The sequence below is a fragment of the Siphateles boraxobius genome, unplaced genomic scaffold (assembly GCF_051911475.1).
Source record: "Siphateles boraxobius isolate OS27281-9 unplaced genomic scaffold, OSU_SipBor_1 138, whole genome shotgun sequence".
NCBI lineage: Eukaryota > Metazoa > Chordata > Actinopteri > Cypriniformes > Leuciscidae > Siphateles > Siphateles boraxobius.
Genome location: NW_027508742.1, coordinates 139,239 through 165,198, shown reverse-complemented (window position 1 = coordinate 165,198; position 25,960 = coordinate 139,239). Strand labels below are relative to the sequence as shown.

The 25,960-nt window shown below is 44.9% G+C and overlaps 1 protein-coding gene across 3 annotated transcripts; it reads left to right on the top strand.

Moving 5' to 3' along the window:
* The first annotated feature begins 1,997 nt into the window (after positions 1 to 1,997).
* Positions 1,998 to 25,554, top strand: LOC143738112 (uncharacterized). Of its 3 annotated transcripts, XM_077230032.1 has the most exons (10): positions 2,077 to 2,182; positions 2,297 to 2,389; positions 16,790 to 16,894; positions 16,970 to 17,461; positions 17,755 to 17,816; positions 21,758 to 21,829; positions 22,118 to 22,196; positions 23,327 to 23,379; positions 24,024 to 24,080; positions 24,365 to 25,554. In XM_077230032.1, the coding sequence occupies exons 1-10, from the start codon at positions 2,180 to 2,182 to the stop codon at positions 25,521 to 25,523; spliced, it is 2,175 nt and encodes a 724-aa protein (XP_077086147.1). In that variant the 5' UTR covers positions 2,077 to 2,179; the 3' UTR covers positions 25,524 to 25,554. The 3 variants fall into 3 exon arrangements, with proteins under 3 accessions (XP_077086145.1, XP_077086146.1, XP_077086147.1); XM_077230030.1 differs by having other exon boundaries at positions 1,998 to 2,182; positions 16,790 to 17,461; XM_077230031.1 differs by having other exon boundaries at positions 2,069 to 2,182; positions 16,790 to 17,461; positions 21,758 to 21,817.
* Positions 25,555 to 25,960: the final 406 nt, after the last annotated feature.

Here is a 25,960-nt window from a genome sequence, read left to right as displayed (position 1 = left end):
TCTCTCTCTCATCAAGACCACATCAGCAAAGATCAACTGGAGCCTCAACAAATTGCATCAGAACAGTTTAATTCAAATGGGCGAGACATGCAAGTATCAAACTTAGTCTCATTATTTGATACATTAAGTATCCTTACACCTTTTAAAGGTCGTGTTAGAACTAAACTGATGGTTTGCTCAAGGCTGTTGATCTGCTGAATTTCAAACAATGCTATAACTTCTTGCTTTCCTGTATTCTGCCTCAGCTCTCTTTCCCTTGGGAAACTGTATGCATGTATGTATGTGTATGTTAGAGTAGTTTAAATGTTTAGTCTAGTTAATAAAATCTTGTTCATATCACATGTAAAGTTGTCCGTGTCTCAAGCTCATATCTGGAAGTCAATAATCATATCGATCTTAACTACTTGCTCTTAGTAGTACTTAGTAAGAAAGACATTTCCCATGCCCCGGAAATGTACATTTCTATTAATTAATTAATAACCAATATTGAGGGTTCACAGAATGAACTGAGTAATTGGTTGTAATGTTAATGTAGCTACATCAAGTTAACCCGATTAACCAAATATTCATAATCAATTATAACAAGTTATGATTGGTTATTAATATTTCATAGAGCTAATTCGCTACACATTGCATTATATGTTTTAAAACTACAGATCATAAAACTAGAGGATTATGGGAAATGTAGTCTGTGGATGTGTGGTGATTGGCCGGGCCTCTGATAGTTATCCCGGGCACTCTCACTGGTGATCGTTATAATTATATCATTAGTCAGGGTTAAAATGTTAAAAGGATTGAAAGCAGGTTATGACAATGTAAACCACAGATTTTTTCCATCATCATCATCATTATCATCAGTCAAATATGTTCAGAAGAATTGGAGTTTGTCAATAGGGTATATCCGAGTATACAGGCATACAGTATTATTGCAGTAAATGCCCATCACAGGAGTGTTAATGTGTGTGTTACTTATGTCTGATGTGTTTCTGTTTCCTATAAAGACACACCCTGTGTGTTGAGGAGAGATGTGCTGTTCCTGAGGAATAGAAAATCCCACAAATTACTTTCATCATCATTGCAACATGTTTAGAAAAATGGGATTGTCAGTTTCATTGTATAGGAAACAGAAAGGACATTTGTACAATTACACTAAAATCCATTTTCAAATTGACAAACATTAATCTGATCCATAATCCTCAGATTTGATCTAGAACTTGATCAGATTTTTGTCTTTTGCTCTACTGTGATTCTCAACAGTGTTATATATTATGTTATAAACATTATAAATAATTTGCTGATCACTTTTCAACAAATTAGACCTTGTTGAACTATTTTCTTAGACTTGGTGTAGGAGTGTGTGTGTAAGTTTCACTTTATAGGAAACGGAAACACTCTTGAGAAACACAAGAACACAAATACTGAAACAGAGAAACTGTTCATTTATTAGCATGTAAGATGACATATTAATAGCGTTATTGGATATGAACTGTTTTAGTTTGGACCCAGAGAACAGGGAACGATCTCTCAAAGTTATAAACTAACATTCTTACAGTAACATCTGCTCTTTCATAATGTTCTCAAAACATTAGCACAAAAAACATTATTTATACATCGATCATGGAGCGTTTCTTTTCTAAAACGTTTTAGTTGGATGTTCTTTAAAACATTTAAAAAACTGGAGAAAACATTTAGAAATGACATTTTCATAACTTAATGGGAACATTAGAAAAACGTGATTAGAACATATTTTTGTTAGCTGAGTTTGTGTTCAGAAGAAAGTGAACTGTTGAATGAGTTTGAATAAAGCAGAGGCTGATCAGGGTTGTGACATCAGACATTTATGTAATTTGATCTCTTGCTCTTGTCATCATTCAGTATGTGAATGCACAGGTTAATCGAGATGAACAACAGTGTTATGCATCATGATTTGCATCGTCATATCCTCAAAGGGTTGGGCTTTATCAGACTATAAATGAGCAGTCATTTACCAGCTTTTCACTTCGCATGATACATCAAACCACTTGCTTTAAGAAAAGCGAAAAGATTTTATTACGAAAAGATCCCGGGGCAGGAGTTTCTGGCACACAGGTCTACTGGTCGAGTGACTGAACTGTAGGCCGACATACAGAGTCTCTCCATCTAAGAGAAAGTACTGTCTTGGAACTGCTAAAACAATTATATGGTAAGTTATTCTGATCTGACTGATTCAGTTTGGATTACAGTGCTTGATGTTTAAACTGCATACTTAGGGTTTTCTGCTAATTTATCCTTTTCTAATTCCTCGTTTCCAATATAGATGAACAAACGGACTATGAATGTTGATTCCACTATAGAAATGGACTTTGCGGTTCCATCAGTTGAGAGAAACTGTGATTCTTTACTGAGAGCGGTGAGTTACAATCTCTCTGAATTTCTCTTGCTAGTTTACATGCACAACTTTTGTTTCAGTCGGACTGAATTCATTCCGATTGATGAATCTGAATGTAGTGTTTCAGTAGCGGAGATAGTGTGGGTGCTTGTTCCGGCCACCCCAGGGCCCTGTGCCAATTAGGGGTCCCTCAAACGCCGTTGTTTCAACTGGTTTTGTAGAGTTTTAGAATGTTTGAGCAGTGTGTATGATTGTAAACAATCTGGCATTATCTAAACATGAACTGTTGACGACGCATTCATGCCAAGAAACGAACGCAGTGAGCAGTATATACATAGCTCTTTAATTCGTTTTAAAGACGTTTTAAATTCGTTTAAACTCGTTTTATTGTAATGTGAATTCAACAAGGCATGCTGTGTCTTTGAAGCAACAAAGGCTAAATAATTTGTTACAGTTTTTTTTCGTGATTTGTATGGATGACACGCAGCGACATATTATCAGCTGTATGATGTGTTTTTACCCTGAAATGTTTAATTTCGAGAGAGACCCGGCGCGCGCAGTGAGGGAGACTAAGGGTGTATTCACACCAGGAAAGTCCGATAGTTCACTTGCTTTGGTCCGGACCAAATAATTTTTTTATTTTTTTTTGGTGGTACGGTTCGCTTTCACACTGCTCTTTTTGCAAGTGAACCAAAATGTCGTGCCGACTCGGTGTCATTGGTGGTTGCGTTAAATCTTACCCAGATACAATAGTGCTATTTTCTGATTGGCTAACAACACCAGAGGAGACGCGCTTCCAGCCGGTTCCACAGTGAGAGCGGCGCGGCCAGAGTTTTGGGCGCTGCGGCATATTAAATATATTACAAATAGTTTTTCAGCGTGAGAAATACAATGTGTGGCGGGAGAGCGTGACACTTGAGAGCCCTGTCACTCATTCATTCATTCCATTCCAATGATGCACACACGACGCGCAGAAAGACGCGCAACAGTATCGTGTGGCCAGACAGCGCGCCGGAATGGAATGTAGTAGGCTGTCAAAGTTTTCCTGTTAACTCAAAGGCGCAGTGCTTTCTTGCAATTGGGTCGGTTCATGTTCACACCGTAAACGAACCGTACCAGAGTTCGTTTGGAACCGTGCCGAGACCACCTCTTCAGCTGGGTCTCGGTTCGGTTGTTTGATCCGCACCCGAGTTCGATTGCTGTATTCACACCTGCCCAAAAGGTCCGCACCAAGGGGGTAAACGAACTAGAGTTCGATTCAATCGAACCAAACAAGGCAGGTGTGAATACACCCTAAATAAACTTGCTAAAAAGAGATCCAGCGCGAGAGAGAGAGAAGAAAAACTCATGTTCTTAATTTATGTTGCTTTGGACTATTTTCGTTTTATACTGTTTTATTTGTTTAATGTAGCTGCAATTTCTTTTGCAATACAAATTTAAAATATCGCAAGAATAAGATTCTGTGTATCTTATTTTGCATCGCAAAGGAAATAAACTCTAAACTCGATGCACCTCTGTTTTAAATAAATAAACTGTCCCGACACTTTATTTAAACATTGAAATGTGTGATGGGGTTTCAAACTTAATTAATTTTAGTGTTCTTTTACATTTTCATTGGTTTTTATATTGAAAGCAATCCTATTTAGTTAGTCTATTAAGTCAACAAAATCTGTCTTTTTCTGATTTGTTCAATGTATGGATCTGTTTTGAAAAATGTCTTCCGTCGCTATGGCTGGGTATCACTGTCAGTCATCTCAATATCGTGAATGATTCACAAAACAATAATTTAGCAGATTAAAGACGAGCTTCATTTTCATTTTCTGACGCGATCGACTGACAATCTTCCTTCATCAGTTTTGTCGTCTGTGCAGCGGCTCTACTGGAATGTAGCAAATGTATGTTGTAATTTGCCATTGATAATTAAACAAAACGCTTGACTTTAAATAAACAGTTAATAAACTCGCTAATAAACGGTAACCTATTTAAGCATCAAGAACGGTAAAGTGACACATTATTACATATGCATGCTCCTGCTCCACTTAACCGACACTGAGTGAAATGAGAATTTTAGAATAACGGGACACTCATTTAGATGACACTTTATTCAACAGGAAGAACAGCTCGTTCCTTAATATCTTCAGTCATTTTGTTTCTCCAGTAAATGTATCTTGATTTAAGAATGTTTAGTTCCCTTTCAGTCGCTCATGTTCGATGTAGTCGACGTGTCGACTGATTGGGATCATGCCAGGGAGCCTGTCATCTTCGAGTACTGTTAACACGAGCCAATGCACATTGGCTTACGTGAACTGCATGACACACTCCGCCCCTGCAGCGTGGGTATAAATACGGAAGTGGATGCACGCACTAGTTGTCTTTCGCTTCAGAGCTGATCGTTTGATGTCTCTGAAGAGTGCTGTTTAAACAACGAGCGAGTGTGTCTGTGTTCTTATGGAAAGACTCACTCAGTGCTGGTGTTCTACAGTGCAGTGCAGCGGTGATCTCGAGCTTTGAATCTCTCAACTGCTGTTTTTACAGCAAGCAGATTTCTGTGTTTGTGTGTGTTGACGGCCGGTTCAGGGCGGAAAAGTGAGTGCTTCACTATTTCAGTTAGCTAATTTAGTGTTGCCGCGGTCATTCCCTATGTGCTCTGGCACTGGTGACATGTCCCATTTCTAGAAGGGCAACACGGTTTCTGGGTACGGTAGGGCTCTGTCCCCCTCCGATGGTCACAAGAGTTGTATCACGTGTCTGGGTTTAAAGCACGCTGAGGCAGCTCTTGTGGATTAGTCATGTTTCCATTGCGGGAATATGACCGTCTCGGTGTTGAGGTCGAGACTCGCCTTCGTTCGCGAGGGTGGAGTCCCCATCCCCAGGCCCAGCTCTGGTGTTTCTTCTGGGTTACCTTCCCAGAAAGAGCCTGGAGTGCTCTCTGGGCTGGGTGACCTGAGGATTACAGTGACGGGTAATCCGCCCAGCAAAGCCCCGTGGATCCCTCACTCCTCTTTCACACTGCAGCTGGTGGAGTTCTCCGAGTCCCTCTGTGGTGGACTGACCAGCTGTTTCATTCGGGCCTCTCCAGAGGACAGGAGCATCGGAAGGGGAGCTGGCCTCTGGAGATGACGACTCGGCTGCGCTGCCTCCCTCTGAGAGACCAGCATTGCCTGAGCCAGATCCAGAGATGGCAGCTATGCTCAAAAAGGCGGCCGAGGCGGTATGGCTCGAGTGGAACCCTCCACCGTGTCCCGAACCGTTTTGGTTGGATGATTGGTTTCTTGGAGCGGGTCAGTCTGGTTCTCAGCCCGCCACTCTGGTACCTTTCTTTCCTAAAGTGCATGAGGAGTTCACAAGGGCATGGACGTCACCTTTGTCTGCCAGAAATTACCTGAGTAGCTCCTCCCCCTCACTACCTTTGATGGGGGAGCGGTGAAGGGTTACGAGGCTATCCCTCCAGTGGAGCGGTCTGTTGCAATGCAACTGTGTCCAGCGACCGCTATCTCATGGAAGGGGGATCCCCGTCTCCTCTCTAAGGCCTGTAAGTTTGTGTCCGTTCTGATGGGCAAGGCTTACAAAGTCTGTGGGCAAGCCGCTTCCTCTCTGCATGCCATGACGTTGCTTCAGGTCCACCAGGCCCAGGCACTCATGAACATGCACAAGGGTAGCCCAGACCACGAGCTCATGGGTGAGCTCCTTCTCACGCATCCCCTGCCGCTTAGTGGAGTCAGGTAAGTGTTGCACTGCACACTCAGACACCGCTTCGGGCCGCCCTCGGGCCTATCGAGCTGTGTCCCTGTCCTCCATCCTGCTGCCCTACCTCGGGTACGTCTGTGGTTCCCTGGCCCCTGGCCCGCTTGTGGAAGCCTAAAATGCTTCCCAACCGGTCCAGCTGGCCCCAAACTGTACCATCAGACTCTGCTTATTTTCCCTCGGCTTCCGCCCAAGCTCAGTGATATTCATCATACCTAGGTGTTGAGCAGATATGCTCCTAATAAGTTAGTGATATTTATCACACCTACGTGTTGAGCAATGCTCCTGACTTGTGTGCGCAGATCGCAGTCTACTGGCGAAGGATGAGATGCAGCCACCCCCTCCAGCCGATATGAAGGCCGGCTTTTAAAATAAACCCATACTTCGTTGTACCCTAGAGAGATGGGTCATGACCACCTTGGTCCTGTGTTATTGAGACGGGTCCTTTTTCGAAAGCCTCCATTCAATTCGCCAAGGTTGGCGACCCTGTTCCCAAGGTTGGTCTGCAGCGTTCGACCTGATCTGTACTTCAGATCTCTATCCTTCCGCACCACAGGCCATCTTGTGTTCATGCGTTTGAAAGGTGTGAAGTAACAGTACAAAGTCCTACCCTTCTAGTGCTCATATCCAGTTGGGTCCACAGGTCAACTGGGAAAAAGCAAACTCGTCCACGGGCTGAGGATCTCTTTTCTAGTTTGGACTCGGTCAAACGCATCTCTAAAAGAGTGTGTGTCTGGTCACTGCTGTATAGAAGTGAGAAAGGGTCCCACTGAAAACTTTTTATAGGCTCCTGGGGCATATGGCAGACGCAGCCACATGGCTTCCTCCATATGAAGACCGCTTCAGCACTTCATGGCTTCACGGCCGAGTCCCGAGGTGGCCGTGGCAGAGCGGCGCGTTCCGTATGAAAACACCCTGGCCTGCCGCCAAACCCTCAGCCCGTAAACAGACCTTTGGTTTCTCAGGGCCAACGGCTCCTAGAATGAGTGTCCATCAACACCGGCTGAGGGGCCACGTACAAAGGCCATGCAGTAACGGAGGTCTGGACGGCCCTCCGACTCCATTGGCGTCCTTTGCCTCGAGTTGTTTGCAGTTTCTTCACTTGAGACACCGCTGCTCAGCGAGCAAGTACTGGTCTGAAAAGACAACATTGTGACCATTAAGCTACGCTCCCCTCGCATGTCACAACTCGCCCGCCACCTCCTCCTCGGAGTCAGAAGCTTCTAAGTTTGCTTCATTCCACTTATTAATTCTGGCCTGCTCAATCGTGCCACTGGCGAGCCTCACGACAGCCTCTGGCCCAGAGATAGTGGAGACTCCGTCCCCCAGCTGGTCCAGCTGTTTGGGACCACTTGGGACCACACAGTTACATCTGTTGACCCTCTGGACTCGTCCCTCTGCTAGTTGTTTTTTTCTTCTGTCTGAGTGGACACCGCTCGGCACAGAAAGACTTTGGCCACAGCTGGCCCCAGGGCCCTTGCAAAAATGCATTTCCAGTGAGCCTTCTTGCACACAACTGTGTTAAAGTCAGAGAAGAGATGAGCAGGTCTTGCTAGTTGCCCCTTATTAGCCCAACCAGACCTCTCCTCTCGACAGCCCTTCCTGACTGCTTCCTCTGAGTACATTCTCAGGAATGGGGCATGATGGCACCCACGTGTAGACCTTGGAGAATTCCAGGTCTGGTTCTAAAAGAACGAGGCTCGGAGGTTCTGGTTGCTACCGCAAGAATTTGTATGCCGTAGAGACTAGAGATGCGCGGATGGGCTATTATTTCATCCGCAACCGCATCACAAAACTCATCATCCGCCCGCCATCCATCCGCACCAACCTTTTTGACCAATTTTCAAAACCGCACCCGCCCGCCATCCACTGATTGGGCGATAAAAGGCGCTGCAGATGACAGCCGCGAGACTAGAAAGCTCTCAGAATATCAGCAGTGAACTCTGTCTCCGATCGGCGCGCAGGTACAAAAATAAATAAATAGCCTAAATTAAACGCACTTCGGCAAACCTGACCTTATCTGATAGGCTACTGTACAATATTTTCATTGTAGCCTAATAGAAAATGCATTTTGGCACATAATTTCAACATGCTGCACTTATTCCAGGCAACACTTTTCTGACCTTCTATTTCCTTTGTTTTTAATTGTCCTTTTTTGAGTTTGTCACGTACCTCCTTCGCCGGTGTTGCCATCTCTGATAATAACAAGCAGTCTCTGCATAGACTCGACTAGCTGCCTGATGAAAATTTGACTATTTCAAAGTGTGCTCGATTTTTTTTTTTTTGATGTAGGTATAGTCAGATAACAATATTTAACAATGTATACATATATTTTTCATTTGATTGGTTCAACCGCCCGCCACCCGCCCGAATTTAATTAAAATATTATTTTTCGTCACGTCATCCGCCCAATCCGCGGTTTATCCGCGGAGTCCGCGGCTGTAACCGCCAACCGCGCATCTCTAGTAGAGACCATCACTTCTGTGAGAACACCCGTCTCAAATAAGGCATGCCCTCCTTAGAAGTGAAACCTAATCATTGAAAATAATTATTCTCTCCGTGAGGAGATCCCGAAGGTGTTCGATCACTTTGGTGCTTTTTTTTTTTGGTAATGGGTTGGAGTGAGGACTATCTCCTACACCTCAAAATGTTGTTGCCTCTGTTTTTGACACACATCAGGATACAGTGGATACAAATTCGTGGGAAGCAGGACTTGATCGTCAGGTTCCTGAGGGAAGCAAGGAGACAGAATCTGCCTTGCGCCCCCTCTTTACCCTCTTGGGACTTATCTATGGTGCTACCGCACTGCAGAGACCTCCCTTGAGTCCTGCAGGCAGTGAGTTAAAAAACGTTTTTTTGAGAAACAGTTCTCCTGCTTGCATGGTCTCTATCTAGAGGGTAGGGACTTGCACGCATTTTCAGTCAACGAATAGTGCCTGGAATTCGGGCCGGCTAACTCTCAGGATATTGAGACCCAGGCCTGGACATGTGCCCAAGGTTCCTACCTCTCCTACGGGACTAGGTGGTGAGCCTGCAAGCGCTGCGTGGAGGAGGCAGACCCAGCCTGTCTTTTCTCTGTCCGTCCACTTCATTGCGGTTATACGTGCTCAGAATGCAAAGCCTGGACCTTAGATCAGCTCTTGTCTGTTACGGAGACCAGCAGAAGGGAAGGCTGTTTCCAAGCAGGGGTTAGCCCACTACATGTGGTTGCCTTCATCTGGGGATTTTCCAAGGTGCACGCGCCCACCTAGGTGGTTAGCTCCTCCCAAGTGAGTGTATTGCTCCCTCCTAGGCTTTGACACAGAGTGCCATGCTTAACAGATGACAAATGGAGTTGGGGGCTGGGCAGCACCTATCACGTTCGCTAGAAAAAAAGAAAAAAAACTAGCCTATGTGTCAAACCGCTGCTTCCCATGGGCTCCCTTCACATGAAGCCAGTTTCACTGTAAGCCCGGTTCAAAGTGTCGGCTTGCTGCGCCATTCCCCTCCAATGGACTGGATTAGTGCGCAATTCTTGCTCTAGTGAGTTCCCCTAATTAGCCGAACCCTGTCGAGTTCCTCCATACCCTTCGGCAACTGATGTGGCTGAGCGTCCGAAGCCAGGCCTTTCACTCGTATGCACTGGTGGAACCTGTGTTAGGCTGGGTCCATATGTTGTGATCCCAATGGCAATGCCATACTATGTGTGTTCTTCCACGGTACGGCTCCCTGCGGTGAGCCCGTATATTCCCTTGGCAGAGCCTGTTCTGCCATCACTGTCCGGTTGAGTCTCCCCCCTGTCATAGGCTGGAAAAACAGGAGTGTCAGGGCTCTGTCACAAAACCAAGAAATAGGTTAGACAGAAGTGACAGAACCCTGACACATATAAAATGATTTACAAATAGTGGCAATAGTGGCTAATAGAGAAACATAACAGGAATTTGGGAGAATAAGTGTTCATAATTTTGTCCCTCTTTTTTATTTTCTCAGCTTGTTCAGACACTTGCTATTGGTCACCCGCCATCAGCCAATCAGTGTTGCCATGGATTTATTTTTATTTTTCTGCATGGTTAGTCAGATAAGATTTACAGCTCAGCTGAGCTTGGCTCAATAAAGTATGTAATAAACTAAGTGCTCATGGTTTTGTGGTTTTATATTATTATATTATACTGTGTTAGAGAGTCAGCATTACAGTGAACAAAATCTGAAATTACGTTAAAAAAAGTACAGTATATCCACGTGTGTCCGAAGACCGGACCCAGACAGTAAGAAGAGATTTTTGTGTTTTTTTAATGATGGTTTATTCAAATGGTAGAATTTAAAAGGTAGAAAGTTTAAAAGTGTGTTTTTGAACCATTTAGCCAAAGGATGAAATTAATCAAATCAGCTAAGGGTGAATCACAACAACTAGGATACCTGAACCAAATGACCTCATCATCCAGTCCCATCTGAAAGCAGGCATTGAGAGAGTGTTGCTCCAACTCATAGGTGGAAAACTCTAAAAACTCCTCCACATACTATTACCAAGGACAAGCATCCTGACGGAGGGAGAGGAGATGATCTTCTGCAAATTTCTGTAGCTCAGTCATTCCATTGTTTGTTGGTTCTGTCTTCTGTCACAGTATGTGGCTGATAACAAAGACCATGATGAAGAAGATACTCAAAATAGTCTTTAATTGTAGATTCCACCTAGGAAACATACAGGAGATAACTTGAAGAACTAAATAACGTCTCGGTTACGTATGTAACCCTAGTTCCCTGATAGGGAACGAGACGCTGCGTCAAACGCTGCGGGAACGCCCCTGCGTTGTGCGTCATGAAGCACGTATGGAATCAGCCCAATGGAGAGATGAAACGTCATAGGCGGGTGACGTCATCGACCAGGAAACTATAAAGCACCCCAAAAACACAAGCGCATTAGCTTCTGATAGGCTTGAAGGAAGCGCTAACGGGAGTGCTGGGAGTATGGCGGAGCGACGCAGCGTCTCGTTCCCTATCAGGGAACTAGGGTTACATACGTAACCGAGACGTTCCCTTTCAAGGGAACTTCGAGCTGCGTCAAACGCTGCGGGAACGCGAATACCCACGTCGCCATAGGACCAAATGACCGTCATGTGAGACTAGCGCACAGAGGACGAGAGCACCTGTGCCCCAGGGGTAGAGCTTAAGTCTAGGTCATAGAACTTAATAAAAGTATGCGGTGAAGACCATCCAGCCGCATCACAAACATCACTCAGGGAAACCCCCGACAAAAGAGCTTTAGAAGCAGCCATACTCCTGGTAGAGTGAGCTCGGACAACCAAAGGTGAAGGCTGGCCAGCCGACTCATAAGCAAGTGAGATAGCCTCAACCACCCACTTGCTCATTCTCTGTTTAGACGCCGGACACCCTTTCCTGGGTGGCCCGAAACATACAAAAAGTTGTTCTGATTTCCTCCACAGGGCAGCTCTGTGGACATAAGCGTCTAATGCCCTAACAGGGCAGAGTGAATTAAGTTTCTCCTGGTCCGATGACATAAATGGAGGAGGACAGAAAGCCTGCAGAACCGTAGGTCTAACAATATTAGTAGGAACCTTAGGAACGTAACCTGGTCTAGGATGCAGAAAAGCTTTAACCATGCCAGGTGCAAATTCCAGGCACGAGGGTGAAACCGACAGAGCCTGCAAATCTCCGATTCTTTTTAGTGAAGAGATAGCAAGCAAAAAGATAGTCTTAAAAGTGAGAAACTTCTCGGGAACTTCTTCGATAGGTTCAAAAGGAGCTAGGGAAAGACCTTCTAATACAATGGCCAGATCCCAAGTCGGCACCCTCGTACGAACTGCTGGCCTCAGCCTCAAAGTGCCACGGAGGAAACGAGTTATAAGCGGGTGTCTCCCAAGAGAAACTCCACTGAAAGGGACGTGGTAAGCAGCTAGTGCCGCCACATACACCTTTAGTGTGGAGGGGGATAACCCTGTGGAGAAGCGCTCCTGCAGGAATTCCAGCACTGCACCCACTGGGCAGTTAACTGGGTCCTGCAGGTGTTCTCCACACCAAGAAGTGAAAAGTTTCCACTTCAAGGCATAAAGCTTCCTCGTGGATGGAGCTCTGGAGTTAAGAATGGTCTCAACAACCTCGGTTGAGAGACCGGAGTCTATGAGCTGGGCCCCCTCAGAGGCCAAGCCCACAGTTTCCACAATTCTGGGCGGGGGTGAAGTATCGTGCCCCCCGCCTGGGAGAGTAGATCCCTCCTGACCGGGAGCTCCAAAGGAGAACCGTCCAGGAGAGAAATCAGGTCCGCAAACCATACTCGGGCCGGCCAGAACGGGGCTACTAGTAGTAGACTGACCCCGTCCCGGCGGACCCTCTCCAGAACTCCTGGTAACAGAGCAATCGGGGGAAAGGCGTACAGACGTGACCTCGGCCACGGCTGCACCATAGCATCCAACCCCAGGGGGGCTGGAAGAGTGATGGAGAACCACCGATGACAATGAGTGGTCTCCTTGGAAGCGAATAGGTCCACCTCGGCGCGACCGAAACTCAACCAAAGGAGCTCCACCACCTCGGGGTGGAGTCTCCATTCCCCTGGCCTCGGCCCCTGCCTCGACAGGGAGTCTGCTACCACATTCAAATACCCAGGGAGATACATTGCTCTCAGAGATAGTAGCTTCCCTTGGGACCACAGGAGGATCTGACGGGCCAACTTGTAAAGCCGGCGAGACCGCAGGCCCCCCTGATGATTTATATAAGAGACCACCGACGTGTTGTCTGATTGAACTAACACATGATGGCCTCTCAGGTCTGTTAGGAAGTGTTTCAGAGCCTGAAACACAGCCAACATCTCTAGACAATTTATGTGCCACGAAAGATGATGATCCTGCCACAGACCTTGGGCTGGGCGACCACTCATGACCGCCCCCCACCCTGTGAGGGAAGCATCCGTCGTTAGCGTTATGCGACGACAAAGAGCCCCCAGCACAGGACCTTTGGATAGGAACCAAGTTTCTCTCCACATGACCAGAGCACGAAGGCAGCGCCGCGTGACTTTGAACGTGCGGAGCGGATTTCCCCTCGGGGAGAATCCCTTGGTCCTGAGCCACCACTGTAGCGGTCTCATGTACAACAGGCCGCAAGGTATAACGTTGGACGCTGCTGCCATCAGACCCAACAGTCTCTGAAACTGCTTGACAGTGAGTAGCTGGCCTAGCTTCACTTGTTTCACAGCTGAGAGAATCGAAGCGATGCGGGTCGGAGAGAGTCGCGCCCGCATCGATACCGAATCCCAAACGACACCCAGAAAAGTGGTCTTCTGGGAAGGAGATAATACACTTTTCTTTGCGTTCAGCCTCAACCCCAACTTTCTGATATGAGCGAGGACGACATCTCGATGCCGAACCGCCATCTGCTCGGTCTGAGCTAAAATCAACCAATCGTCGATGTAATTGAGAATACGAATGCCCTGAAGCCTCAGAGGCACTAGTGCTGCATCCATGCATTTCATGAAAGTGCGGGGAGATAAAGCTAGGCCAAACGGAAGAACCCTGTACTGGTACGCCTCGCCCCCGAAGGCGAACCTCAGGAACTTCCTGTGTTGTGGAAGGATGGACACATGGAAGTATGCGTCCTTCAGATCTATCGTGACAAACCAGTCCTCGGACCTGATTTGAGACACGATCTGCTTGATAGTGAGCATCTTGAATTTTAGCTTCCCTACCGAGCGATTCAATATGCGCAGGTCTAAAATTGGACGCAACCCCCCATCCTTCTTTGGAACGATGAAATATCAGCTGTAATAACCTGACTCCAAACTGGGAGGAGGAACCCGTTCTATAGCCTCTTTTTGAAGGAGCGTTTTCACCTCTTGTTCCAATACCAGAGCCTGCTCGGGGCCCACCACTGTGTGCAGAACCCCTCTGAATTTTGGTGGACGACACCTGAACTGGATAGCATAACCCTTTTCTACTGTCTGCAGGACCCAATGAGATATTTTTGGAAGGCTTTTCCACTCTGCCAGAAATTCTACTAAGGGTACCAGCCTCTCGAGACTGGCCTCTGGTGTAACTTGAGCAGCAGACGCAGCGCCCTGTAACGGCGCACCGGCAGGGAACAACTGGTCTGACCGCTCTGAGACCCTCCTCAGAGGGAGCGAGCGTCCCTCGGGAAAGCGCTCGCTGGGATCGTCTGTGCCCCGGCATAAAGGCGGGGTTGGCAGAACGAGCCCCTGAGGGCACCGAGGAGGAATGGGCACCGTAAAAAGAGGTGAACACCTTTCCGCCTCGGTGGGGACCACCCTCAGCATCCTGAACGGCTTGGCGTCAGGACTTCTTCTTAGCCGAAGCCTTCTTAGCCAATATAACTGTCCTCAGATCAGTTCTACTGGGAGAAGGCTTCGGCTGAGAGTGTCGCGGCTGAGCCCACTGTCCAGCAGGGGGAGCACGAGACGCGACACTCTGCCTCTGCTGCGCTCTATGTGATGAGCTCGAAGACGGCCGGGGCTGCTCCCGCCCAGCAGCCCCAGGGACATGAACTTTAAGGGGAAGAAACTTTTTAAAAGCTGCAGTTTGTTTCTTTTCTTCTTGGAATTTATCGATAACTGAATTCACAGCATCACCAAACAACCCCATGGGAGAAAGAGGAGCATCTAAAAGAAAAGCTTTTTCTCTCTCTTTAATATTAGTCTGATTTAACCACAAATGTCTTTCTGCGGCCACCAGAGCTGCCATAGAACGACCCATTAATTTGGCCGATTCTCTGGTGGCACGCAGGGATAAATCAGCAGCCTGACGCAGTTCGCGAACTACGTCAGTACTGAGGGAGCGCGCACCGAACCGCTCTCCTCAAAGAGCGATCGGCGGGAGCGGAGCGTCCTTAACGGCAAACGCTCGCAATGCTCACAGTCTGCTCCCTCGAGAGCAAACTGGGCATGCTGAACTCCCAAACAAACAACACAAAGATCATGTGTATCCCCGCTCGTTAAATAACGCGAGCAGGGAGGAACACACTTTCTAAACTGCTGTTCGTCCGCCATAATCTCTCAATAAATATATATATAGGGATAAATTGTTTGTGTGGTGCAGGGTATGTAAGACAGACAATATCACACAGGGACAGATTCACATGTAGCGCGACTGAAAGCACAGAAGCTAATGCGCTTGTGTTTTTGGGGTGCTTTATAGTTTCCTGGTCGATGACGTCACCCGCCTATGACGTTTCATCTCTCCATTGGGCTGATTCCATACGTGCTTCATGACGCACAACGCAGGGGCGTTCCCGCAGCGTTTGACGCAGCTCGAAGTTCCCTTGAAAGGGAACATACTCTAACACATATAAGACAGGACCATGAACTAAACAAAACAGGGTGTACCTATACTAGAACTAAACGAGGGAACTAATGAGTTAATTAACAAGGGCCAGGTGCATAAGATAAACCAAAGAAACATTTGAAAACAGTGTCAACTGAAAACGAGCAAACAAAAGGTGATTTTAACAATGTATTAGTATGATGTAGATTTAATGTTCATTCTTAATTCAACTAAAGAAGCTACCTAATGTTAAAGGGGTAGTTCACCCAAAAATGAAAATTAGCCCATGATTTACTCACCCTGAAGCCATCCTAGGTGTATATGACATTCTTCTTTCAGACGAATACAATCAGAGTAATATATATATAAAAACAAGCTCCTCCAAGCTTTATAATGGCAGTGAATGGGTATATTTTTGTGGAAGTCCATCAAAGCGCATCCATCTATGATAAACGTGAATCTATCCATGATAAAAGTGCATCTATCCATGATAAAAGTGCATCCATCAATGATAAAAGTGCTCCACACTGCTCTGGCGGGTTAAAAAAGACCTTCTGAAGTGAAATGATGCGTTCGTGTAAGAAAAATATAGATATTTAAAACTTTATCGACTAAAACACCTAGCTTTTGGCAGAAGGCCTACGCAAGTCAACTTACACCAAAAAAATAACACTTGACGATGTATGACGTAGATTTAAGCTTTGAGCCTCTCGCGATTCAAACAAACAGCGCTGGGCAACAAACTCAAGCTCCTCCCACATTTCTCTTATAAGCTAGTTATTTTAGTCGATAAAGTTTTAAATATGGATATATTTCTTACACGAACGCATCGCTTCACTTCAGAAGGCCTTTATTAACCCCCCATAGTGTAGAGCACTTTAATCATGGATGGATGCACTTTGATGGACTTCCAAAAAAATATACCCATTCACTGCCATTATCAAGCTTGGAGGAGCTTTTTTATATATATATATATATTACTCTGATTGTATTCGTCTGAAAGAAGAAAGTCATATACACCTAGGATGGCTTCAGGGTGAGTAAATCATGGGCTAATTTTCATTTTTGGGTGAACTATCCCTTTAACATTGGGTAGCTTCTTTAGTTGAATTAAGAATGAACATTAATTCTACATCATACTACTATGGAAGAGAAAATGGACATTTTTTTAATATAACTGCGATTGTATTCGTCTGAAAGAAGAATGTCATATACATTCTGGGTGAGCAAATCATGGGTTAATTTTCATTCTTGGGTGAACTAAGTATCTCTTTAACTAAGTATCTCTTTAACTAATAAAATCTTATTGTTAAGTGTTACCAACATTATTTATACATTGTTAATGGAACCCTTTTTTTCTGAAACATTTTTGTTGAATATTCATCTAATTTTTTTTAAATTTTACAATTTTTTTCAGGTGCCAGACGTTCAAGTGCCAGACGTTCAGGTGTCAGACATTCAGGTGCCAGACGTCCAGGTACCAGACATTCAGATGCCAGACGTTCAGGTGCCAGACGTTCAGGTACCAGACGTTCAGATGCCAGACGTTCAGATGCCAGACGTTCAGATGCCAGACGTTCAGGTGCCAGCCGTTCAGGTGCCAGACCTTCAGGTGCCAGACGTTCAGATGCCAGCCGTTCAGGTGCCAGTCGGTCAGATGCCAGACCTTCAGGTGCCAGACGTTCAGATGCCAGACGTTCAGATGCCAGACGTTCAGATGCCAGATGTTCAGGTACCAGACGTTCAGATGCCAGACGTTCAGATGCCAGACGTTCAGATGCCAGACGTTCAGATGCCAGACGTTCAGATGCCAGAAGTTCAGGTGCCAGACGTTCAGGTGCCAGACGTTCAGGTGCCAGACGTTCAGGTGCCAGACGTTCAGGTGCCAGATGTTCAGGTGCCAGACGTTCAGGTGCCAGACGTTCAGGTGCCAGACTTTCAGATGCCAGATGGTCAGATGCCACACGTTCAGGTGCCAGACGTTCAGATGCCAGATTTTCAGGTGCCAGACTTGAATGATGATTTAACTATAGGAATGAACTCTGCGGTTCCATCAGTTGAGAGAAACCATGATTCTTTACTAAAAGTGGTGAGTTACAACTTTGATCTCTCTGAATTATTCTTGCTCTCATTGTAGAATCAAAGTCCAAATTACCTTTTGCTTCACTGCAAAACATTATGACTATATATTCTCAATCATTTTGCAATAACTAACCAAGAAGCAAAAAAAAGATAATGAATTTACAATCTGTTCAGATATTGAATTGGCTCTTACAGTACTGTTATACATTTAAATGTTTAAATAACTTTCTATTGTTTGAAGATTACATTAAAGTTAAAATCATACTAACAATTGGCTCTGATTCCTCTTTTCCATTATAGATAACAAGTAAGAGAGATGAGATAAGAAGAAAGAGAGAAAGAAAGCGCTTAAAGCCCGGAAGGTAAGAAAAACCTCCTGTTGTACAACAGGACTATGTCAATGTCAATGTCAAGTTTATTTGTATAGCACTACTAACCACAACACCAGTTGACCAGTGTGCTTCACATCAAATACAAAAGATACAAAAACTGAGAGAATAAAAGACACCATACAAATACAATACATTTCATCCTTAGCCATATGCTAATTCAAAACGATAGGTTTTTAGCCTTGATTTAAAAACAGACAAGGAAGGAGCTAATCTAATATTAAAAGGTAACGCATTCCACAATTTTGGAGCAGCAACTGAAAACGCGCGGTCACCCCTTCTTTTCAACTTAGATTTTGTTTTTATTAGTTTCATCACAACATTTCTTTTTAAAAATCATAACAATGGTGAGCGAACAGCATTTCAGGAAGTGTGTTCAAAAGCTGAAGCGGTCTCATATGAAGCAATCCGAGCGGCGTGACCGCGGCTGCAGATGCCATATGCCTCAGGAGCCTCTGAAAGAGTTTCAGTGGAACCGCACTCTTGCCCTCGAATTGTCTCAGGCAAGTCAGCAGTGACTGCGAAAGGGAGAACCGCGTACTGGTATGCCTGCCCCTCGAAAGCAAACCGGAGGAACGGTTTGTGTCGAGGAAGAATGGAGACATGAAAGTAGGCGTCCTTCAGGTCGATCGCTGCAAACCAATCCTGGGGCCGTATGCATTCGAAAACGCGTTTGGCGGTGAGCATCTTGAACGGCATCCTGTGAAGGGAGCGGTTCAGCACGCGCAAGTCCAGGATAGGCCGTAACCCACCGGTTTTCTTGGGGACAATGAAGTAGGGGCTGTAGAAGCTGGACCTCATCTCGGCTGTAGGGACAGTCTCGATTGCACCCTTCGCCAGCAGGGTGGCAATCTCTGCTCTCATGATAGGGGCATTGCCACCGACCGACGTGGAGCGGACTCCCCTGAAACGGGGAGGAGACCGTGCGAACTGAATCGCATAGCCGAGCCTGATGGTACGCGCGATCCAGTGGGACAGACGGGGAAGCTCTAGCCAGGCTCCTAGGAACTGAACCAGCGGGATCATGCGAGCCACAGGCGTCCCCCCGGAGGGGCAGCGAAGCGGAGTAACTGGCCCAGACGTGGACGGCATAGTGGCCCGGAGTGGGGGCACAGTTAGCAACCGCGCCCTGGCAGAGGGGGCCAGGGGAGGACCAGGCTGGTCGTCCCGCGGGGGCCTGCTCTGCCAGGGGTCTGGCGACAGAGGGGGACAGGGGCGAAGCGGTCTGTGGACGGCACGCCGTGTCAACCGCCTCCGGGACAGAGGGGGGCGAGGAGAGCACGGCTTGTGGGCGCGCTCTGTGTCGCCCGAGAACTCTGTGAGCTCAGGGAAGAGGGGATTGTTTCTGTCTTTAACCACATTAGGGTGCTGCCCACCCGTGGGTGAGCAGCGGGGAGTGGAGAACAAAAGATTCTCCCCCGGCCCTCCACCGGGGGAAGAAGTGGTCCTGCTACCACCTCCTGAGAAACAACCATCATCCCTGAGCAACCCGTTTCAGGAGCGCTGCTTGGCCCGGCGTTTAGCGGGGGGCGGGGCAGGAGAGGGCTGTGGTGCCTTCTTGCGGCTTCCTCCGCGACCGGCCCTGGGTGGAGGCTGCTGCGTGGTCCGGGCGGGAGGGGCGGGAGCCGCAGGAGGGCGCCCTCGGCGGGAAACAGGACGAGACGTCTGCCCGGCTGGCAGGGTGGAGGCAGCAGCGGGCCGGCGGGGCAAAATGTGTCTGATGGCCTCGGTCTGTTTCTGGGCAGTTGAAAACTGTTGGGCAAAGTCTTCAACTGCACCGCCGAAGAGGCCGGCCTGGGACAAGGGGGCATTAAGCAGAAGGGTCCGCTCGGCGTCCCGCATGTCAGCCAGGTTCAGCCACAGATGTCTCTCCTGGACCACAGCTGTGGACATCACCAAACCCAGGGAGCGCGCGGTAACCTTCGTCGCCCGGAGAGCAAGGTCGGTCGCGGCGCGCTGCTCATCAAAGAGCCCTGGGTTTGTCCTACCCTCGTGCATGTCTCTGAGCATCTGGGCCTGGTAGACCTGCAGAGTGGCCATAGCATGCAGTGAAGCAGCCGCCTGTCCCGCCGCTCTGTAAGACTTCGCCACCAGGGTCGATGAAAATCTACAGGCTTTGGATGGGTGCTTAGGCTCGCCCCGAGAAGAAGCACTCTGAGGACATAGTTGCATGGCAACAGAGCGTTCAACCGGGGGAAGCCCAGTGTACCCACGGGCAGCTGCCTCATCGAGGGGAGGAAAGGCGGATGAGACCAGCGAGCGGCCCCGAGAAGACAGGAGGGTCTTCCAGGACTTCGAGATCTCATTATGCACATCCGGGAAGAAAGGTATTGGGGTTTGCCGAGGACGAGGGTCGGCGGCCTTACCCAAAAACCAATCGTCCAGCCGCGAGCGCTCAGGACAGGGTGGAGGCCTCCACTCAAGTCCGATGCTCGCGGCTGCCCGGGAAAGCATGGCCGTCATCTCCGGATCAGACTCGAGCACAGCCGTATGCACACCGGAAGGTGGCAGCTGTGACGAGCCCTCACTTCCAGAAGAGTCAAACCCACCTAGTGATGCTGCAACAGACATGGCATCTTCCTCTGTAGCTTCAACTGAAACACGCGGGCCACCAGAGGGTAGACCCGCGGGAATCAGCAGTTCACTAGCGGGCACCGTCATTGAAGAGGGGGGCTGGGGTCGCGGACACATAGTCGGCGCCTTGTTCCAGACCGTAACCCTCAGGTCACCCTGGCCACCAGCCGCAGGACGGGGGGTGGATGAGGGGACTCTCACTCTTGCGAGTTCACTGAGTCTCGACCGTAATGACGCGATGGTCATGTTCCCACAGAGAGAACATGAGTCATCCACGAGCGCTGCTCTAGCATGATCAATGCCCAAACATACTATGCAACGCTCGTACCCATCAGAGTCCGATACCAATCTGCCGCAACCAGAAGTACACGGGCGAGACATCTTTAAAAAGACGTGCCACGTGTAAGCTCTTTTAGTGAGAGAAAACTCAAGTGTTGAAGCACCCGGGGAGAAACGCACCGACTGGCAGACCACTGCAACAGATCAGCAGGAGGCACGCTCTCGCCGTAGATCGCCGTCACACCAACACTCGAGGTACTCGTTTGCAAAGCTGACAATTCAGAGATGGCTTGTGGAGAGAAGAATACACTTGGCTCCGAAGCGAAAACATATCTGCTTGCTGCCGGCTTCCTCCTTTTATACCCACGAGGTGGGGCGGAGTTACGCCATGCAAATTCCGCAGACCCATGGCATTTCTTTGCCATTGGCTCGTTTTGTAATACTCGAAGTTGATAGGCTTTCTAAGCGAAACCCCATTCGTCGTCATCCGATGTAACTCGGAGTGACAACGAAAGGGAACCATGGTTCCCTGAAAAGGTAATGAGACGCTGCGTCGCTCTGCCATACTCCCTGCATGCCGTGATCGACATGCTTCAGTCTATCAGAAGCTAACACCGTTTGGTTTGGGTGTGCTTTATAGTTTCCTGGCCGCTGACGTCACCCGCCTATGATGTCCCGTCTCGCCATTGGACTGATTTCATACGTGCATCACGACGCAATCACGTAGAGGCGTTCACACAGCGTTTCAATGCAGCGTCTCATTCCCTTTTCAGGGAACCATTGCGTAACCAAGATGTTTTCTTGCTAACTCATTATTTACTCATTCTGTTCAGCTGTGCCTGTTTAACCCCATTCAGTCTGTGTATACTGTATATACTCCCGGTTTGATCAGTTCTTCGTCTGTTCTCGTTTATGGTAGCCTGGTTATTTTGCTTCTCCTAAAGAACTCCTACATGTTTCTGTTGGATTTATTATTAAAGACTGTTTGATTATCTACTACAGTCTTTGTGCGTTCATTGCAACAGCTACATGTGACAATTTGTTTTCTTCCAAACCACTAGATGGAATATATTTGATAAAATATGTTTGACGTCTGACGAAATCGTCAGCGACAACACAAAGTTAATTCTGAGGTAAGTTGATCTAATATTTAATGTTGTAAATTGATGTAGCTGATGAAAATGGATAAAATCCGCAAATGTGTTTTGAGAAAAATGTTTTCTGTATGATTTTGTTTTTCTCCAGGCAAGTTTTTCATTAACTGTAGAATAAGCAAAAATATTAATTCTGTAAATCACACAACATGGGAGTGGGAAAAAGCAAATTTTCCTTACAATGAGGCTTTAGCCCCACAGATGATACAAAGATTGTGTTCTTTATTGCTTCAGATATATTTACAATCATTCATTTGGTTTTACCAGGGCCTTTATGGTGTTTCCTGGGGTCATCAGCCATCGATCGGGTCGTCGGCGGAGAAAACGGAAGGCGTGTCCATCTGAGGTGGGCTTCTGGTCCGAGTCTTTCATTCTCTGTCACATGACAGCTGCACATGTACAGAAATAAGAGTTGATTCGTTCACCTCTCCTTGTCATATGACTGCTTCATGGCTCTGATGCTGCGTTTACGCCGTGTTATAATCACCTCCAGGGCCCAGAAAACACCTCAGACCCCAGAGGGTTAAGAGGAAAACACAAACTGTTCAATGTGTAGTTTGTGTCTCAGAACAGAGCCAAGAGTCCGACTCTTACACCAGGGGCACGTTCAAGCAACGTTTTGCTACGGTTTCCGGGTTGAACGACATGTTTCCTGGAAACGGTGCGCAACGGTTTGAGATGCGTTTTCTCTTGTTTGGTGGGTGTGTCAAAATGTCAGCCCAATCAGCAGCAACATGTGTATAAACCACACGGTATTAAAGAGACAGCTCGCACAACGGGTGCAAGTAAAGTCGTTTACAAATGTGTCCGCTGCAGCTCGGTATATACAACCATTGAAGATATTAGAAAACATGTTTGCCATGTTTTGACATAATTTTCAGTGAGAATCACATTTTATTGGACTTCATTTCCAAACGAATAAATTCAATTTGAAATGATACAATTCAGATTCAGTTTTTCAATGCAATGATTCAAATGAAACAATACAATTTCAAATGATGTTATTCAAATTCAGTTTTTCAATGTAATTATTCAAGTTTAGCAATTCAAATTCAAATATAAATGATTGAAATTCAGTTTCTGGTGGCACATATTTCAGCCCATAAAACATTCCCTGAATATTTTCCTACATCATTCACGTAACCAAGATAAAAACTTTTTTTTTATTATTAGAAAAAAACTGAGAAAACATTCAGAAAAAACGTTTTCATAACTTGATGGGAACCTTATAAAAATGTTCTTAGAACATATTTTTGTTTGCTGAGAAAAGGTCATGGGTTTGCATTGAGAAGAAAGTGAACTGGTTGAAGCGCTGACAGATGAAAGTCGAGTATGTGTACGTGAATTTGATCCTTCTTGATTTTTCCTGGTACTGCTGAAATAAAATAAAAATATGGTGTGGCTCTTTATTGAGGATTACAGAGCTTAAGATTTCTGCTAATTTCCCTTTTTTCTGACTCCTGGTGTGTATTATAGAGTTCTTCACCTGAAGACTCTTCCGTCCTATCGAGCTCTGAGGAGATTTCTCTGTAAGTATTTAAACTGATGTTCTCATTCACTGCTTTACACGCCGCTTCATCATGTGCTGCTGTTACTAGTGTGTTTTAAAGCAGTGAGTCTGCAGCTTTTTTGTGAATGCGACCCTTTTTGAGGGGAAAATGAATGCAGTGCCTGTGTCAGGATTCAGTTATTTTATCTAGTTTTACTGGATCAGCAACACAGGAGAACACTTTAGCGTAATTATTAGGAGAAATATGAAATATGGACTGCAGATAAATGCCATTATCTGTATATTTTTACAGCTGTATAGTTTAAAAATAAGGTATGATTGTTGTATTTATCAAGATTACCAATATAAGGATGGTGAGTGTCCATGGATGTTTAGAAATAATGTATTCTAATAATACTAATAAATAAAACTTGTAAAACTCTGATAGGATATTACAAATCCTTAAAACTGATTTCTTCTGAATCATGTTTTATTTTCTTTCTTATTTATATAATATGATTTAGATTCAGTTAAAATTTAAATATAATGCTCTTGCGTTATCCTGAATATTATTAAAAACATTAGAATTGAAAGAAAGAGTGAGCGATTAACAGTGTGTATTAAAATGTAAATCTTTCCATGGAGATGAAAAAAAATGACCTTTTATTCCTTTACTTTTTCCAGAAAATACTCCAAAGATCCTCCTGATTTTCCAAAATACCAACTAATTATAACCAATGGGTAAGTTAACATATAGATATATTTTGTAAGTGTTTAAAAGTGTGTAAAACTGTGTTTTTTACGGGCAAATATTTTTTACATTTGTTATTCTACCTAAATTCCATAAACAGGTCAGATCCAAGTTTTAGACCCAAGAGACTCTGGTTTAACACTATTTATTATAATAAAGTAATATATCATATCAAAGTGGAAGGAAAATAAGAGCATGATTAAGTGAAACATTTACATAAACATTCTGCTATTTGTTATATTGTTCATCATTTTGTTTTTCTTTTTTTAAATAGAGCTATTTCCAGAACTGAATCGTGGGAGAAGATGAATGATGGAGATTTTATTATTAAAATGATTGATTCACACACCATTTATAGAGACTTCTGTAACAGAAGAAAATCCTTGAAATATTTATATAAAATTCCAAGTATTATGAAGAACTACAAATATTTTTATCTAGAAGCAAAATATAACAAAATTTTTAATGAATGTTTCAATAATCTTGATGAAAAAGCAAAGGAAGCAAAGAAATCAAAGAAACAATTTGCTTTTGTAGTTTTCAAAAAAAAAGATGGATCATTGGACAAGAGTAGAACTGAAGTTCATTACCACTCAAAAACAGAGCATACTGAAGATAAAATATTTAAACTACTACTAAAAATTTATCATGAAAGTAACTGTGATTATTCAGAAATGTATATTTACTCTACAAACAGCCCATGTTTAGCAAGACACAACCATGTGCCCTGCATGATCCAGGCTTTCTTTATAGCAAACATGTTACATGAGAAGCATGGCATAAAAACAATTATTGGATATCTTAAACCCTGGGGCCTGAGTGGCTCGTGTGAGAAAAACGTGCCTTCTTATTCTATTAAAGATTCTATTTGCACTTCTTCCCAAAAAACAAACAATGATAGAGAAGATGACAATGAATTATTAATCGCAGTTTACAAAAAAATTATTCCAGAAGTTCAAAATCAAACGTTTTTAATGGAAGGGACTGAATCCAAACCAGAACACAAACTTAAGCAATTTTATTCAAAAATATCCAATTCTGAAATTAAGAAACAACTTAATAAAATTGTACAAAATTTGTTCAAAACTATAAAATGTGATTTATTCAAAACTTCTACTGGTTTTCATGAATATGGTTTAGAAATGTTTGGTAAATGTACCAAAGAAATATCTGATCTATTAATTGATGATTATGCAAATATTATTGAAGAAATCTGCAGTTATCTGAAAGAAGTTTTCTTACGTTGGTGGTTTAAAAAAGTGGACGATGGATTCAGCAAGATCTTGAAAGAGCAACTCGTTGGCAAACTTCTAAAAAATTCTCTGCATCTTTTTCTTTTGGAAATAAAAAAAATGGAAAAAAAACTGGGAACAAATTTTTTTGAAATTGGCTATATGGTCGAAAATGAGACTGTGTGTAATCTGTTAATGTAAACATTTAAATAAACATTGAAATTTGGCTCTATTTTTGTCATTTTGTAGTATTCCTTTTATTTACTGTATGATGGCTCTTTTGGGAAAATAAGTGTTCATGTTTTAAACATAATTTTGTCCCTCAGTTTTATTTTCTCAGCTTGTTCTGACACTTGCTATTGGTCACCTGCCATCAGCCAATCAGTGTTGCCATGGATTTATTTTTATTTTCCTGCATGATTAGATAAGATTTACAGCTCAGCGCTTGGCTCAATAAAGCCTGTAATAAACTAAAGTCCTCATGGTTTTGCCATCCAAATAGTTTGCATTTCTGAAAATATGACTAAAGAGAATTCAAAACAAGTACATCATGAATATTATACTGTATAATATAGTATTAGGGAGTATAATATAGTATAATATAGTATAATTATAGTATAGTATATATACTATATATA